The sequence below is a fragment of the Cyprinodon variegatus genome, unplaced genomic scaffold (genome assembly GCF_000732505.1).
Source record: "Cyprinodon variegatus isolate N-32 unplaced genomic scaffold, C_variegatus-1.0 Scaffold313, whole genome shotgun sequence".
NCBI classification, from domain to species: Eukaryota; Metazoa; Chordata; class Actinopteri; order Cyprinodontiformes; family Cyprinodontidae; genus Cyprinodon; species Cyprinodon variegatus.
In genome coordinates, this window is record NW_015150766.1 from 301,073 (window position 1) to 318,379 (window position 17,307).

Sequence of the window (17,307 nt, forward strand, 5' to 3'; positions counted from 1 at the left end):
TGCAGAATAACCAAAACAAAACAAAGAATTTCTTTAAAAAGCGGTTACTGAAGCAGTGTTGTCATTTACACTTTAATGGTTGCGCAGTTTTTAGGAATCTTTATTTACTAATATATGACTTTAACAAGATAACACAAAGGATTGTTTCTCTAAACTCCAATTCCAAATGGTAAAGACAAACAGACATATTTAAATAAGGGAGCTGTGTTGATTTTTGAAACTCAGGGGACTGTTCAAAGAAAATATTTTTATCATCTAACCTTCCTGATATACACAATGTTATGTTTAAAATACCTGCAAGTGTGGAAAAAATGTGGACTCCAGATTAGCTCACCACCTAGCAAAAGAGGTAAAAACATGTCATTTCTTCAGATGCGTATCCATAGCAACCACTTTATTTTAGGATTTAGGCATGGCTTTACCAGATGTGCCAATAGTTAAGGAGGGCTCTATATAAAGATCCATGTATAGCAGATCTTTGGCGATCATGACCAGTATGGTGCAGTATGCTAAATGCTAATAGCTAATAACAATAATATGAGGTTCAGCCATATCATATCCATCAGAAGTGTCCAAACTTTTGCCACATAAGGCTAATATGTTCAAATTTAACATTCTAGGAACACACAAACTTGGACTCTTTTTGATTAAAGAGCGAAAATAAAAAAAAATATAAAAAAATTTCTTTAGATTTCATTTGTGTTTCATTGAATGAAAACAAAAACTTGCAACATTTGTTCTAATTCTTTATCATCTATAATCCTCAGCCAGAAAAGTAAAAAGGGTTAAAAAAAAGATTGTTGATTTTTTATAATTTTTTCAGTCCAAATAAATATTTGTGGTCTGCTTTAGGCTACAAGAATGGGATGCAGGTCAAGGGTGGAGATGCACTGATCCGATAACTGGATCCGAAATTGGCTCTGATACTGACTAAACAGCTGGATCAGATATCAGCGATTTGATATCAGGGATCCAATCCAGTGCACTTTAGATAGAACTGTTATTTCTTTTTTTGTTAGTGCATTTATATCTGTGTTGATTTGATACGTTTTTTAACACTGTTTATTTGAAGGTTAAAGCCTTTGTTCACATGGCAAGGTATATGGTTTATTCGTTTGACAGCTGAATCAGATTGTTATCGAATATTGGCTGATATGCCCAGGTATCGGATCGTTAGAAAAACTGGATCGGTGCATCTCTGGTCACGGGCTGCACAACATTGTTCCAAAGCTGGATGGGCCAGCAGGGAGCCCTCAGACACTCCTACATTAGATATGTTATAATTTAGTTAAGAGATACACGGTCCAACATAGGAATGTCATAGGAACTTCATTGAATAAACAACATGGGAAATATATTCTTTAAATCCACATTTATGTCAGCTTCTAGTCTGCTAGCCCAGTTTACTGCTGCATTAAATATGGGAGATTAGTTTTACATCTCCTCTCTAGATCACATCGCACCACTGGTCATGCTTTCCTTACCTTAACCAGCTCAAACATACAAGAGCTTTTCTCACTAAGGTTGCCCTGCTCGCTGTGAGTCTGAGATCACTAATCCTGAGCTACAAAACATCACTTATTCACCACACAATAAATCCTGTATCCAGGCCCCAAATGGAAAAAAGTCACATTCCAGAAACAGTACGCCTCTAAGTATTTACGAATGCATCTGACAGCTGAATGTAAACATAAGCCAAGTCGATCAACTTCCTGCAGATTATTGGAAAATATTAGCATAGTAGTATAAGAGGTGTCATTTACGAAGTTATATCAATTTTATGTTTTTTAGAGAGTTTTTTTTACATTTTTCCCCTCAAAACAACAGCACAAAACAAGAAAAGAAAAAGCGGTTCTAACTGAGGACTTGGAAGACACATTTACATGTGAAACACTCGCTCAGTGATGAGTAACGAGTTTGCAAACCGTCGTGCAAAGTTTCTGAATACACGTCCAATGCAGTGGTAATACTGTATGTGTATGTTCAGCACATGCAAGCTGGACACGGTTCCTGTGTATAAATGAGTTCTTCATGTCTTCCACACTTGAGGCTATTATTGAAATCATCACACCTTATCAAGCTACTTCACCAGGCTACACCATGATATTCAGTTACAAAAATAGTTTCACAATATAGACCATTCAGTATGAGCACCAGCGAAGGCTAAACATAGCCCGAGTATTTGGCTACATTCATTGTCTGGGCAATGTTGGATGGTAGCAGTGTGGAAGTGGACACAGTGTTGATAATGTCTTCTCATTCACGGGCTCTCCTAATCTACCACACAGTTATAGCTGGGCACAAAATGCTCACACTATATAGGAATAATCAACTCAACCCACTTCAAATAGAAAAATAGTAAGATTTAGATATTTTTTGACACTGAACATCTAAAAGAATTCCTCCCGCTTCCCCAAAATAAACCCCTCCCCCTTTTCTTAACAAAATAGTTTTTCTTTATGAGGTCACACAAGAACAAACCATACGGACCCTCCATCACACCAACGTGGACCCTGTTAGAAGGAGCTCAGTAACCTGAGGTGTGTTCAAAACAGAAGCAGTGGAGCATCAGCTGAGGGTCGCGTGTGTTGAATTCCTACACCTTATGGGGTGAACTGAACACACCTCTGATTACGATCAAACCCTGGAAACCTTTTTCCTCTTGCTTCTAGGACACCTGGCTAAATATGTAGCTTATCTATGCAAGTGCTATTATTGCTTTGGAGTGTTGTGAAGTGAAGTTAACCTAGTTTCCTCCTTTTTTTTATTTTGTCCCTGCCTTTGTTTATCCTCACTTTGTTCCATAATTAAAATAATTTTACAGTTACTTGCAAAAGTACTTAGAACCATTAAACTTTCCCACAACTTGGCAGGTTTAAACAAGAAGCTTCATTGTAGGTTATTGGGATTTAATGTGATAGATCAGCACTAAATGGTGCATGATTTATAAGTGGAAGATTAAAGCATGGGTGGTTGTCGAACATCTTTAAAAATGACATTATAAAGTGTGGCATGCATTCATATTTATGACATGATGTAAAACCAACATATTGTGGGGGAAATTGTTGTGTTTAACCAGAGCATCTTCTTTATTCTTAATAAACTGCTCTATTTTAATAATGGTTTTCACAGACAAGAGGAAATATATTACATGCAACATGTGCTCTACCTCCCTAATGCAGCCTTACAGTAATCATCAGTCTACAGAGTCTATTATCATTTACAGTCTATGACCCAGCAGTCTAGGGTTTAATTCCCAGCCTTTAGACCTTTAGTGTGTGTTTCGCTCTTTATTCTCTCTATGTAATCATAGGCAGTTAAGGCCACTAATGTAAAAAAAAAAGAAAAACATCTTCAAAACAAAACTTTTATTTTTGACATTCTTTTATAAAGGCCAGATTAGTGGCAGATTCTCTTATCTTAACTGTATTTATCAGTTAGATTACTTCTGTAGGCACTTGGCTGCACTGGAAAAAAAGGGAATACAAATGCACACCACACCTTTCAGATTTTAATTTGTTAAAAATCCAGTAATATATATATATATATATAGCATTCACACCCCAATTTTGCATTAATTTGTGTTGATCTTTCACAAAAAAATCTCACTTTGTAAACTGACTAAATGTGACAAAGTTCAGGGCGTGTGAATACCTTTGAAAGACGCTGTAAGTGACGCTCACTCTGGTGCTTCAGAGGTCACCAAGTGGTTTCATTTACAGGAGCCTCTATGCATAGATTGAACACTAAAAGGATCTGTGAGGATGAATGTTGCTTTGAAATGTATATTGATATTCTTGCTTCAGGCTAAAGCATGGCACTAAGATCAGTGTTGGATCAGTGAAAAACTGATGAAGATGCTAAATGTAATTTGGAGGCAGTTGAGTTAGAAACAAGGTGAAGCTGAGACCATTTCAGTTCAAAAGAAAGCATTTGACAGAATAAAGTTTTGAATGTGGCAACTTTTATAATATCTAAAGTTAACTCTGGCAAAGTGACAGTCAAGGCCATTCATTTTTATGTGCAAAAAAGCTCAGTGTGATGTCACACTCTGTCATCTGAGGAGGGTTAAAAGGAGGTTTGAACCTGATCAAGTGTGGAGTAATAGTAGAATGGGGATGAGTTACTCTATGATATTAAGAAAATGAATTTTTGAAGGTCAAGCAGCATCACCTAAAGCTCTGTTGTATTTAATATAACACTGTCTTTGATAGTTTAGACGGATTCCTAGCTTTTTTAGCACTGATTAGTCTGTCATGTCCTCTTGATCCTGAAGCTCTGAAGGATAAACGAGGAGACTGATTCTTCAGCTCTGAGCTACATTCTCTGACACAATGTTGGAGTGTAGTAGAATACTCAGAACACATATGCTTTGAAACCATTAAGCTCAAAATTGAACTATTCGTTGTTATTTATCAATGTTTAACACTTGAATGAAGCCCTAGTAGCTTCCTGCTTCTTGTTTACAGAGTAATGAATGAGCGGCTAGTCGATGGGACCCTGGAAGATGAGGCGTATCCAGCCGGGGGTACTGAGAGCAGCAGAGCAGAAGGGGCAGATTGGCCTGAATGCATGTGTCCCGTGGGGCAGAGGGGTCTCGGCCCAGTATTTGGCTGTCCTCTCTGAGCAGACGTGGCCGCATGGTACAAAAGCATGAGTGGGAGCTCCGGCGTCAACATACACCGCAGGCTCGGAGCCCAGCCACAGGGGGACATAGGGACCCACGCTTCTGCAGAGGGGACATTCCCTACGCACCGTGGAGCCCTCACCTTCTACTGGCTCCTCCTGTCTTTCAGACCTCTGGCCCCAGTCGTGGCGTCCGTGAACATGGCCGCAGGTGAGGTAGACCCAGGGCTGACGCTCTTCAAGGCTGCAGTAACACATACAACTCTTTGAGAAAGTCCTTGTTTCTAACAGTTGCAGAGTTACTAATTCTAAAGGTCTGAGCTCATTTATGGAGACTAAATAAATCTATTATTGGTTATAGAAGCAAAACCTCACATTAAACATTTCTGTGTTGATCTGTCCATTTTTAGCGTTATTATCACACTTAAACACTGCAATTTCAGTCATATTTTTTAAAAAATCTATTGGCATTTCAAAGAGCTCTTTGAACTCCAACAAGCTTCATGCAGTCTATGGGAGCCCTGAAGGGAGAAATATCTTCTAATATTTACAGAAATTAGATGTTTCCCATCCATTAATCCTTCAATTAAAGCAAAGTCAGCTGGGGTATTGTTGCAGCCAGTTGTTATTCACTGCTTACTTGAAACAATTGGGAATTTGTAAGACCAAACTACCACTTTTTATTGATATTCTGTCACATTCAGCTTACTAACTTTCCTTTAGGGCTGCAATCAATAATTATTGTAATATTCAGCTAAATAACTGACAATTTTTTCAATTATCCAGCTATGGCAATTATTTTTTATAATCCTGCTGTGGTTGTTTTCTTTAATGTATCGAAGCAGAGACACATTGAAACAATGCAGTACATCAAAAGGTGAGGAACTGGAATTAAAGAAACCTGCTCTAAAGTTCCTGGAAACTGGATGCATTGACTGTAGACAAGAAGACCCAGTGGACCAACATCGGTAGATGACATTTCACTGTTGAAATGTGGCACTAGACTTTAAGTAATGTGGATTCTCTGCCTCTCCATTTTACTCTCAAAACCAAAGATTGTGTTTATACACTTTTTGTTAGCGCAATTTTAAATTCCACTTAACATTTTATTGACATGCTTGAATACAGCACTCAGTTAAACGACAGTTTACCCTTGCTGTGCAGGGTGTTAATGACTGTCAAGGAGTTTAAAAATTATAATGATATATTTTTTTATTGATCTTAAGCTTTATGCATTTCACTTTCAAGATGTTCTGGGGTTTTTTTTTTAGATGTACCCGTATGTATCCTGAAGGGGTGGTTGGAGAAACAATAATTCTGTTGTAGGACACCTTTTTGAAAAATATGTTTTCTTAGCATGGGTCTGTTTTTCAGTCTAGTCAAATATTAGTTTGGATTTTTTTTAGTATAAAATTTGACTGCTCATATTTCACTGTCAGAGGTGTGTGTGGCATTAAATGAAGTGAATCCCCCCTCACCTGTGGCTGCGTGGCAGACTTGGGAAGGCCAACGTGCTGAGGCCTACAGGACACTGAGGACGGGAAGCATTCAGCTCCTGACGAAGGGCCTCCAGGTGACGCAGAGTGGGGGCGCGCATGAGGCCTTCACCTGTGCGCCACAGCAGAGTGGCACCACAGAGATCCACCAGAGAGCCATCACGCAGTGCGCTGCTCTCTCCCTCTGCCTACAGGTGAAACAGAGAGATAAGTTCAATCCTAACATGGCTGAGGTGTCAGAGCGCTGTTTAAATAGACTCACCAGTTTTCCCCGACTGGGCCCAGAGCGTGTTTCTCTCAGTGCATAAACATCTCCACACACTGATATCTCCCTCCAAAGACCCTGCTTGGGGTCCTCTGGGAAACCCTCTGGGTGCATCACCAACACCCCGTTGGTGGTGAGACCATCCATGTGGCCATCAGGATTTTTCCATTTGGTTGCTTTCTCCTAAAACAGGTCGGGGACCAAAGTCTTCCTTTAGCATGTCCTGAAGGAAAGGTTTTCTGTGCATCATCGTTACACTCACCCCTAGAAAGATATTTTTTGAGGAGTCAAAGCCTGCAGCGTAAATGCGGGCAGTGTAGGGTGGGTTACGCTCGCACACCACTCTGCAAGCAAAACGGGAGATGGTGCTGGGAGCGATGGAGGGGTCTTCTCCTTCCTTTCCCCCTCCAGAGGTGTCAGTCACCACAAAGTCGATGGGACTCTCTGTGGACCGTCCGATCTGCAGCAGCCAGTACAGAGACACCATTCACATGAGAAACAAACAAAGAACATCCATACAATCCAGACCTACACACCAATACAACTAATATCCCTCACAGTTGGTCAACAACTAATATATTCTTGCTTGGTTCTCTGAAGTTCAGATAAAATATTAAACATAATTATTTGTTTTATTATTCTAGAAAGAAAATAACAATGCAGTTAAGCATTTACAAAAAATGAGAGGAAAAGTCCACATCCTATAAAATAAACATACCTAAAATAGAATTCCTTTGAAAAGCAGCTGCTATTTTTATCACTGAATTGCACTCATATTACTTTGATGACATTAAACATCAGTGTATTAGAAGAGATGATCAAACAGGCATCAGGAGGAGGATGTTTCAGAAACTGTGACTCTGGCTTATAGATTTCCTTTTGTGTGTTTTACCTGGAACATGTCTGTACTGCTGTCATGGCAGTACTCCACCACCACAGTCTGGTTGCGAGACAGTGTGAAAGAAATGCTATGCTGCCCCCTGCTGTGAACCACCTGCAACATCAAAGCAGCATAAATACAGTCATTTATGTAGAATTTTTATTTAAACAGAAAAAGTAAGTATGTGGAAAAAAAAAACAAATAATCTTTGCCCATTTAATTTCAAACATTTAATTATCTGTGTCCATAAAGAAATCAGAAAAACGAATGCAGGAAGACATATGGGACGAAGCACAAACTCCCTTCCTCCTGAGCACACATCCTTCCTCTGACAGACGACCGAAGATCAACAGACGATCAAGGGCAGGAAACTTACAAGCTGTTTTAGTGTGCAAGCATGCATACCTTGCTGTCCTGTGGTGTGTTGAGGATGTGCACAGCACTGGGTTTCACACCGTTGGCCTTGGCCCTTCGGTAAAGAGCAAAGCGGCTCTTTCTGCGCCCACGGTCTCCACTTGGCAGAGAGCCATTGTGCCTGAACAGGCAAAAAGAAACAGATAACAGAAGGAAATCAGACTCTGGAGACAAATCACCAACTTTTTAGCAATCTAAGTCAGATACATGAGATTGTGAGCAAACAGCCGGACCAGATCGCTGAGCTCCACTATTCAATGATAACAATGTTTCACTTATAAAAGCAGCATTACTGCCTCTATTTTATGTGATCCCCCAGACTTTGAGCAGTAATGCATATCTTTGGAGGTATATCTTTTATTTTCTTGAAATTAAAGAAACAAGTCGAAAAGCTAATAACACTTGCAACAAGTCATTGAGATGATACAGTAAATCACCCCCCCTAAACAGTCTGAGGACAAATAAAAAAATAAATAAAAGCACTTTTTTTTTAAGTAAATGAATCTTCTTTATATATCAACCATTTTGATTGTTGCCATGGACTTCTCTGAAGTGGTTCCTTCAGTTTTTTAAGCTGTGTAAAACATAATTTTCACGGTTTGGGTTCAACCAGAAGGCAGTATGCTACTCTCCCTAATCAGCAGAATGTGGTTGTTGTGGAAACCACTTGGAGGAAACCCTGCAGACCAGAAGACTAGAAATAGAAAACAACTGTCCATAGGGGCTCTTGATAAACAAGCACATAAGTATTCATGCTCCTTGCACTTTTTCATCCTTTATCAACTAAAGTATTCAGTATTTTACTGGGATTTGATGTGATAAACCAGGACAAAGAAAAGTGCAGCGATGGAGCTGAAAGAAAAGAAAAACAATTTTCTTAAAAACAAACATTAAAACAAATATGCTGTGCATTTGTATTTAGCCCAATCTACTCGCAGACCCCCAAATATAGTCATCTTCAGAACTCACCAAATGACCATATAAACCATTTAATCCGGATGTTAATCCAGCTGCATCTTGAGGACCTGAGATATCCATTAAAGAACCTTGGTGAACAAATAACATAATGAAGACTAAGGGACAGCTTCATGAATAATTGTCCAACTTAAATGATAAACCTGAGAAGCAGCCTGGAAGGGAGGAGAGAAGTTAATTGCTGAGCCAAAAAAAAATCAAAGATGGAGCTCCTGACAGGGTGTTTCTCTCAAAGATAAGACTAAACAAAAGTCATTTTTAAACATGTTAAAATCTAAGTTTTTTTTTGTGAAAACCTTTTTCACAAAAAAACTAAACAAAAACATAATTGGTCATACTGTAGCGACACTGTTTTGTACAAACAGAGACAGAGGTGCTGTTTAAAACAGATGGGAAAAGGCAAGAAGCTATAAACTTTGCTCTAGCAAGTTTTCTGTGAGGACACACCTAAAAGAAAACTTTCTAGAGGCTGCAAAGAACTTGGGAGAAAGTTCACTGTCCATCAGGAGAATAAACATAAACCCAGAGTTCCAGTGGGATCATAATTTGTTAAAAAGGGTCTAGTGACAGCACAAACCAAAATCTAATAAGACTGATATTGCTCTTTACCAATGATCTTTCTTTACCCTGAATGATCTTGTGCTCTTTTGCAAGGAACAATAGGAAAAGTATTGAGTCAGTTGGTGCATGAGGGCCAAAGATAGCAGCTTGAAGCTTAAAGGCAAGCAAAAGGAAATTTAATATTAAATTAAGCAGCTGAAATCTAATTATCGCAAAATGTCTTGTGTTTTTCTTTTGTGTGATTCAGCATGGATCTAAGTCAGGAGAGACAAGGATGTAGTGCAGCTAAACTCAAGACGACGAGTGAAGACCTTTCAGCTTCCTTAAGTTGTGTAAATACTTTAAGGATGCCAGGGCTTGTAGGGTATTGTCAAGATTATTTCTGGATACTTATTTTGCTACCTTCCATGTTTGCAGGCTGCTGCTCTTTTTCGCCAACATAAAACACCAAATGTTGCGCTCTGTTTTAAAACCCCTGGGAACTGTCATCTGATTGTCTCAGAATCAGGAAGTAAACACGGGATGCAGACTACACCAAAGTAGTGCTGCACTGTACTGCTATGTTTGAAAGGACTGTCACTTGGCTGTGTTGTTGATGGAAAGGGCTGATTATTTATAGGGGATGCTACTTTCATCCCAGGCGAAAAATAAGAATGATTTTGATTCATTTTACAGCAAATATCTAACTTATTGCTCCTTAATTTTTCAGAGCTGGTGTGGGCATGACTTTATCTTATGGCAAGAAGCTGAAAATAACCCTGCCTAAGGACAAACATATGTCTGAAAATCAGTGCCAAATACTACATTCAAAGATTTCTTAAAGAATTTATCTTTTTTAATTATTATTATTGAAATTATTTTAACCAGATGAACCACTGCAAATTTAAGTTACCTTATCAAGACAATGTTTAGGAGAAGCCACCAGTAGTGTAGCACTGTTTAAACAAAGACTGAAAGCTAATAGAGGTTTCGGTGACCAGGCCGGTCAGATCTAACCTGGGTCAGGATTAGGGCTACAACTAATGATTATTTTGCTAATCTGTCCAATATTTTTAGATAAATCAATTAATAATCGGATAGTCAAAGGTATCTTAAATATCTTCTTTTTTACAGATTAAAGCAAGTTAAACTAAAACTTTTCCTGGATAGAGAACACTGACAGAATAAAAAGTGTTTTTAAACTTAAAGGCACAATATTTATATATTTTTTCCAATGTTGGTATAGTTTCTGCTTAAGGTGGATAGCTCTGTCAGCTAAAGCAATGTTTTCAAATCTTTATACTGTACTCCAGTTAACGATTAATCGATTACTAAATGAGATGACAATTATTTCAGTAATAAGTTAATCACGACTAATCCGATTAATTGTTTCAACCCTAGTCAGGATAAAACAGGACCTGCAAGTATTAAGTTCTAAGATGTTTGATTAGCCAACCAAAACCATGATACAAGGTAGAATATAAAACATTACAATGGAAAATGTATCTTAAAGGAAAAGAGTTATGAAGCAAATATGGAGATGGCATGATAATAAAGCAGAAAGCAAAATAAGCATAGTAAAAACATAAAGCTTAATGCTCAAAGCTAAAAAACATCACCTATCAGGGTCAAAACGAGTGCTGAATGAAGATCGAGCTCCTTAGGGTACATCTGTGGACAGTGGTGGCCTGTAAGATGCATGTGCTCACATGGTGAAACATCATATGAAATATTCACTACTTCTGCCCCTCAACATGGGCTTTATTTTTGCTGAGGACAAGTCACTACAGACTGTAGGCCTTTCTCCGTCAAAGCTGATACACAGCAGAACACTGGAGGGCTGGGGGCGATGGGGACTGGGTGGGAGACAGAGAAATGCACCACAGGTTATAGATGAGGACACATACAGTATGGAGGTTGATGTTTTTTATGCTGACGAGTGCTGCTTGTGGGCGAGTTGAGTTTCCCTGGACATGGTGCATCCATCGTATGCAGACTAACAAAGAAAAGGGGTTTGGCAGACTGCAGCTGAACAGAGCACATTGGCCTACAGTAAGGAAGACATCAGCCGACCAGGGCATGTGATCATCAGCCTGACCTATCCAAGATAAACCCCACATGTAGAAAACAGGCCTGGCAATAATGATATCAGCCAGGAAGCAGAAGAAAGAACAGCCTGTTTAAACACATTTAATCAGATTTCTAAAGGAAGCCTGCAGTATGTTTGGGAACAGAGTGTGCTTATAAAGTCCTATGGTGTATTTGTGCGAATAGAAATATCTCCAAAAGTTTAAATCATCTTTTGTAGAGGAGACAGCTGACTAGCAGTGGACACCTAGAGGTGCTGGAGATGCCTTAGTCTTTTATTCTGTGTCCATCAAAGTAAGAGAAAACAGACTGGAGTATATTTCAATCAGTTCTAATTATTTAAGGGATGTGTTTAATAATAAGAACTAAAGATCAATTTCAGCTACAGATTATTTTAGTGTGCAATTAGTCAGTAAGTTGCAAACTAAACTACCAAATAAAAAAATGGAAAATGAAGCAATTTATGTCAATGTAAACCATTGTTAAAGTCCACTGCTTTTCTTAGGAAATGTAATATTTAATGTATATTATGTTTATGCATACAAACGAAGGAAGGAAAAAATGAGAATACTAGTTTTATTACTTCTGCACTTTTCCAAATCTGGAAAATACTGAAAGCAAAACAATTCATAAGAATATGCAGGAATTACAAAAAGGTAAACCCTCTTACATTGAAACAAAATATAGATTTTATTATACATATTTTAGCCCAAAATGTTACCAAATCACTTGTTCCAGTATAAACATTAGATAGGTCAGTTGATATGATGTCAGAAAAATAGAATCTTCTAAGCTTTAAACATGCCTGTAAAATAATCCAGTTTCACAATAAACAATGAAAATATAAACTACATATATTTTAAATTTTGGGGGCAAGCTGTATAACATAATCAGCTAGTTTATCAGTTATGTGCACGTCTAAGAACAAAAAGTGACAAACGAATGTCGCTCTGGGCTATGGGAGCCCGAGGAAAGCACCCAAACAGAAAACTTGACTAATTTAAGATATGGATAAATCTACCCACCCTAAAGCTACATATCTAACACAACCTAAATTCTATCATTTGGTAATATAATGGAAACCCCAACCATAGTTTAAAACATATCTTACAGATAAGAATTGGAAAATTGAAAGAGAAAAACAAACAAATCAAATCCACAAACTTATTTTTTTTTGGTATATAAAGACACCTGAGTTGCACCCATCCAATATTATTATTGGTATTGGTGCTAGTTTAAAAGAAAAGTGTGGCTCAGGTATAGGTGAAAATGGGCCCAATCCAAAGGGGCAGATGTGTTCTGTCTATTTAAATACTACATGTTAGGTTAAAAAATCTCTTGAACAGCAGAAGCGTTTATTCCATTATGAGCATCCACCACTGATTTGATAAATCAGTTGGAAACTTGTTTTCAAGATGGGATTTGTCCTGTTAATCTGATATACTGTTTATATGAACTCCTTTTCTGACCTTATACTGATCACAAGTTGCCTTTCGGGATGTTTACATTCATACATATCATACTTGCTTGTAGAGAGAAAATCAACAGCAATGATGAGAACTTTAAAACTAATACTGCTCTGGTATCTGAAAAGTATCTGGATGGGCAGATATTCAAATTAAAGATTCCGATCAAAAGTAAGAAAAAAAAGGTGGATCACTACATCCTTGAAAAAAACACTTAAAAGCACTTTAATGCACTTTTATTTGGTTTTACATATAGACCAAAAAAAAGGGAGCATAGTTAGTTACTTTTAGTTGATACTCCTTGACAAAAAAGCAAAAATTAATCGGCAGGTCAGACCTTAAAGAACACTAGAAATTAGTATCCATAAGCCAAAGCCTGACTTGTCTCTCCAGTGGGGTACAGATAACCACACAGGAACTGAAATAGGCATCCCCTTGTTATTGATCTTAGGGTGTAAAGGAGAGCTTTGTTCAAGCAGACAGATAGCAAGAGGACAGGCAACTAATCGGTATTCTGATGCTTATTCAGAACCACAGACACCTCTCTTTTTGCTCATCCAAAGAGAAGGAAGGGGCAGGCCATGAGGTCAGTTCTCTTTGGCAGACCCAAGAAGCTCTGCATTGTGAAACTAAGGTTTGTGTAAAGGTGCAGCTGTGTGTGCGTGTTAGTGTCCCCTGCAGAGCTGCTGTGGAAGCTGTTGGGTGTCATCAGCACATCCTGCCCACTGCATGCATGTGTGATGTAAAGGGGCTTTTCTCCGCCTCCTCTTCCTCCTCCGCCTTCAACCGTGGCATGAATCACACTGACCTGTTTTATGAATCCTTGATGACCAATTTCAAATAAATACATTTTAAAAAACTACCCCAATATAAGCATTATGTCTAAATATACCAGATATTGCTGCTCAGACCTACTTTTTAGCATCCAGCAGTGGATGACATCATAGGGATTTTCAGCCTGCTCACCCCCACTACAACCATTGATGAATAAGCGCCTACATCCGTAGTAGGCTTCAAATGTAGTCCAGAAGCAGCATTTTCGGCATCATTTCAACTCAAATCCATTTTTTTAAAAGTGCTGAGCTATCATAAATGAATGTTGTTTGATTTATTCGCTAACCCTACTTTCTATCACTCCTACTATGCTTTTCGGACTGTTAGTAGAACCGACGGACATGTGTAATAATGAGCGTAATAGTATGTTACTATAAATTATTTGAAATTTAAAAGCGAAACATTGAGCGGAAAACCGGATTTAACCTTAAATTTGGCGTGTTACGGGGACTCCCACGCGTTTAATGTAATTTTTCTTTTTTTTAACCGACCGTTACATTTAGACTTACCCTAAAATGACCAGCTCTCCGTATTTCACCGGGTCTTTAACGGGCACATCATCTTCTCCGTCTTCTTTCGGTGAATTCATCAGAGTGGGCTTCTCCAATAAAAAAGATAAATACAAAAAAGAAAGAACCTCGACCGGGGGAAAATATATATATAATGGGAAGATAATATAACAATGCTAACACACTCTAAAACTATATTTGGCTTGTGGTCTTCATCAAAGTTTGGGTATAGTTGGGCAAAGTTTTCCCAGGCGTCCTGGTGTTTGTTTTATCGTTTTAATCTCGCGAAGAAGCATCTTTTCATGCGGTTAAGGCCAGTGTGAAGCTAGTTTGTATCGCGGTAAATCTGTTCAGTAGCATAGGGTACAACAACGGCTAACGGCAGGGTGTAAGACGTACCAACTTTTATAGGAGGGGTGTGATTCACAATTTGTATTAAATATTTCATTAAACATCGTTCTGTTTATTACGTGCACTTTTAATCTTTTTTTAAATCCCACTTAAATCATATTTTCTTAAATTAATCTAATAAGTAAGCGACTGTGTTTTGAAAAGTAAGAGAGCTAAAGAGCGAACTTCCCCTTCTCTTGTCAAAATGAGTTCTTCCATCAAGAGGAGCTGGCTCACACTGATGGAATAAAATGAGGGTTTGGGAATTCACCAGTAGATGAAGGCATGCTGACGGATCTAGGTGTTTTAAATGTGTTTATATATATAGTTTTTTTATTATTTAATATCGGGACATATTGTGGAAGTTCTGTCGAGGTTTATAATAAAGTCTGACGTAATGAGGTTCTTAGCGGATGGAGACAAGATGTGGGTCAGCATCATTGGGCCCCTTAATTATAGAGCCTTGATTCCTTGCATTTTATGAGTCACAATCATATATTATTATTGATTCTTTAGAGCTCTGTTCTCTTTTTCTTTCTTCCTCACGCACTCCATCACAAAGTGTAGTAAACTTTAAGCATATAACCACATGAGGGCAGTGTACAGGCACAATATACATTAAAGGGTACAATCCAGGGAACTTGCTGAGTCTTATTATTGGTGAGTCATTTTTGTGATTCTTTACTTAATTTCTTATTTACCTTTAATTTTCAACTCCAAAGTGCTTTAACTAGGCTACAAATTAATGAGACAGATGTGATTTATATGTATCAAAAGTTTTGTTATTGCAACTGTCATTGATCAAACTTTTTATCTTCCATTTTCTGCTGTTACTAAATGATTCTTAAAATATGAATTCACAATATGTAAGTTAGGATTTTTGTCATTTTTTTTAAGAAGCTCTAAGTAAGGTTTACATTTTATCTAATTATTCAAACAAATGATTTAAGCTTACTAGGTATCCTTGGTCAAACCCACAAACCAGCTTGTTGTGGTATCTCACTCTAATTATAAGTTTAAAAGCCTTTGGTTTTAGTAATTTAGGATATACTTGTGAAAACTGATCATGTTTGAAATTTGATTTTAATATTTATGTTCTTTTAGTAAGGTGGAATTTTCTATCATACATTTTTCTTCTGAAATTATCAGTTTTTTTCATTTAGGTTTAAGTTTTGAAAATCTTTTGATGCCTTAATCACAGATAATTGCTGCAGTTGATTTATATATAGGCTATCTTGGCTTTACCTTTGTTTATTAACTTCATTGACTTATCTGTGTAATTTTTGAGTAATAGAAACAGTTATTGCTGACTAAGCTTTAGAGGAAAACAGACAAAATCTGAAAGGTAATGGCAAGAAAAAAAATCAAGAGAAACTGCAACAGATGTGCTGCATACTAGAGGCAGTTGAAGGTGAATGGGGGAAAGTCTGTTTGTTCCCTTGTTAGATCTTCAACAAAGACCAGCACAGTAGATTGCAAAACTAACAGTTGTCATGTCAACAGATTATCTGCAGTGAGCTTTGATTCTCTGCATCTCCTCTGCATCTCTCTGCTCACATCTACCATGGCCATCTTTGCTGCGTCTCTGATTAATCCTCTATATACCAGTCCTCTATATACCTGTCAGTTCAGTCATGCCTTGGTAGGTCTCCGGTTACAAATTATTATTTCAGCTGATGGATTGAACAGTGCCTTGTGAGGTATTCAAAGCCTTGGATCTTGCTTTATAACCTAACCCTGCTTTAAGCCAGTACAGCTGTGTTGTGTGCACCTCTATCTGATAATTATGTTTGTCACAGATGTTTTCTGACATATTTATTGTTTTATAATGTTGCAAAAATGGAGAAAATAACCCAATGGTTTTGAATGCTAACGCAAAAGACTATATTTATAAGATCTTAGGGTACTTTTTGTGTTCAACTTCAACAAGAGTCTTTTTGAACAGAAGCTAAAGTTTCAGTAATAGAATCTCTCCGCTCTACGTAGCACCTCAGTTGCTTTTTCTGAAACAGTAGTCTTAAATGTGTTCTGGTGCAACACGTAAGGGCTTGTATGCCCACTACAGTACACTGCATGACTCTGCAGCTTGTGGTAATATGGCCCCAGCAAAAAACACTTGTCTATGAAAATTTATAGGCGTTAATGTGAGAGGTGAAATATAGCATGTTCTGGCTCACGGGTTTAACTACAGGGTTGCTACCACATAAAAAGGAGAAAAGAATATTTAGATAAACAAAACAAGTGTCCACACCCTTATTTTATGAATGACAACCTCATGTAGAGACTGTGACTGAGTTTAAAGATGACTCACTTCTTTTTGGATAAAAAGAAGTAGATTACACAAGTTTCATTGTATTTTTTGCTAGTCTAACCTTCAGCATAGTTTTCCTATGAGATACAAAGTAGAAACTGGATAGACCAGATGTGTATGTGTGTGTGCTTGAGAAAGTGTGCCTCTCTTTCTTTCCCACTGTAGGTTTAGGGTCACACCCTCAGTTACTTTGCCTTTAAGTTTCTGTCTGTTTTTCTCTAGCTTTCATTGTGGGTCTTAGTTTTGGCAAAAAAAGAAGGAACACATCTTCTAAAATTCTTAATCAAAGTCTTTAGCTATATTTTTATTTAACCAAATGCAATTTAAACAGCTGGAGTTGTTTATCAAACTTGTCTGTTGCAGGAATTCAAAGCATTCGCCGGATGACTATATAGAGATGATACTGAATCATGAACTAGAGGGACCATATTCATGAGTATACAGTAACCCCTGGAGGAAAGCTTTCCTTTTGCGATGGCCGTAAAAACTTCCTGTTTCTGCTGAAGAGCATAT

General features: G+C 37.8%; 1 protein-coding gene across 1 annotated transcript; it reads right to left on the minus strand.

The window, feature by feature from the left end:
• Positions 1-3,483: 3,483 nt before the first annotated feature.
• On the minus strand, positions 3,484-14,461 carry LOC107090855 (E3 ubiquitin-protein ligase pellino homolog 2-like). Its single transcript, XM_015384458.1, has 7 exons — positions 14,094-14,461; positions 7,673-7,802; positions 7,280-7,381; positions 6,650-6,847; positions 6,385-6,570; positions 6,105-6,310; positions 3,484-4,870 (listed from the first exon to the last, which is right to left on the minus strand). Exons 1-7 carry the CDS (start codon positions 14,171-14,173, stop codon positions 4,486-4,488), a joined length of 1,287 nt encoding a protein of 428 aa, XP_015239944.1. The 5' UTR covers positions 14,174-14,461; the 3' UTR covers positions 3,484-4,485.
• Between the last annotated feature and the right edge of the window lie 2,846 nt (positions 14,462-17,307).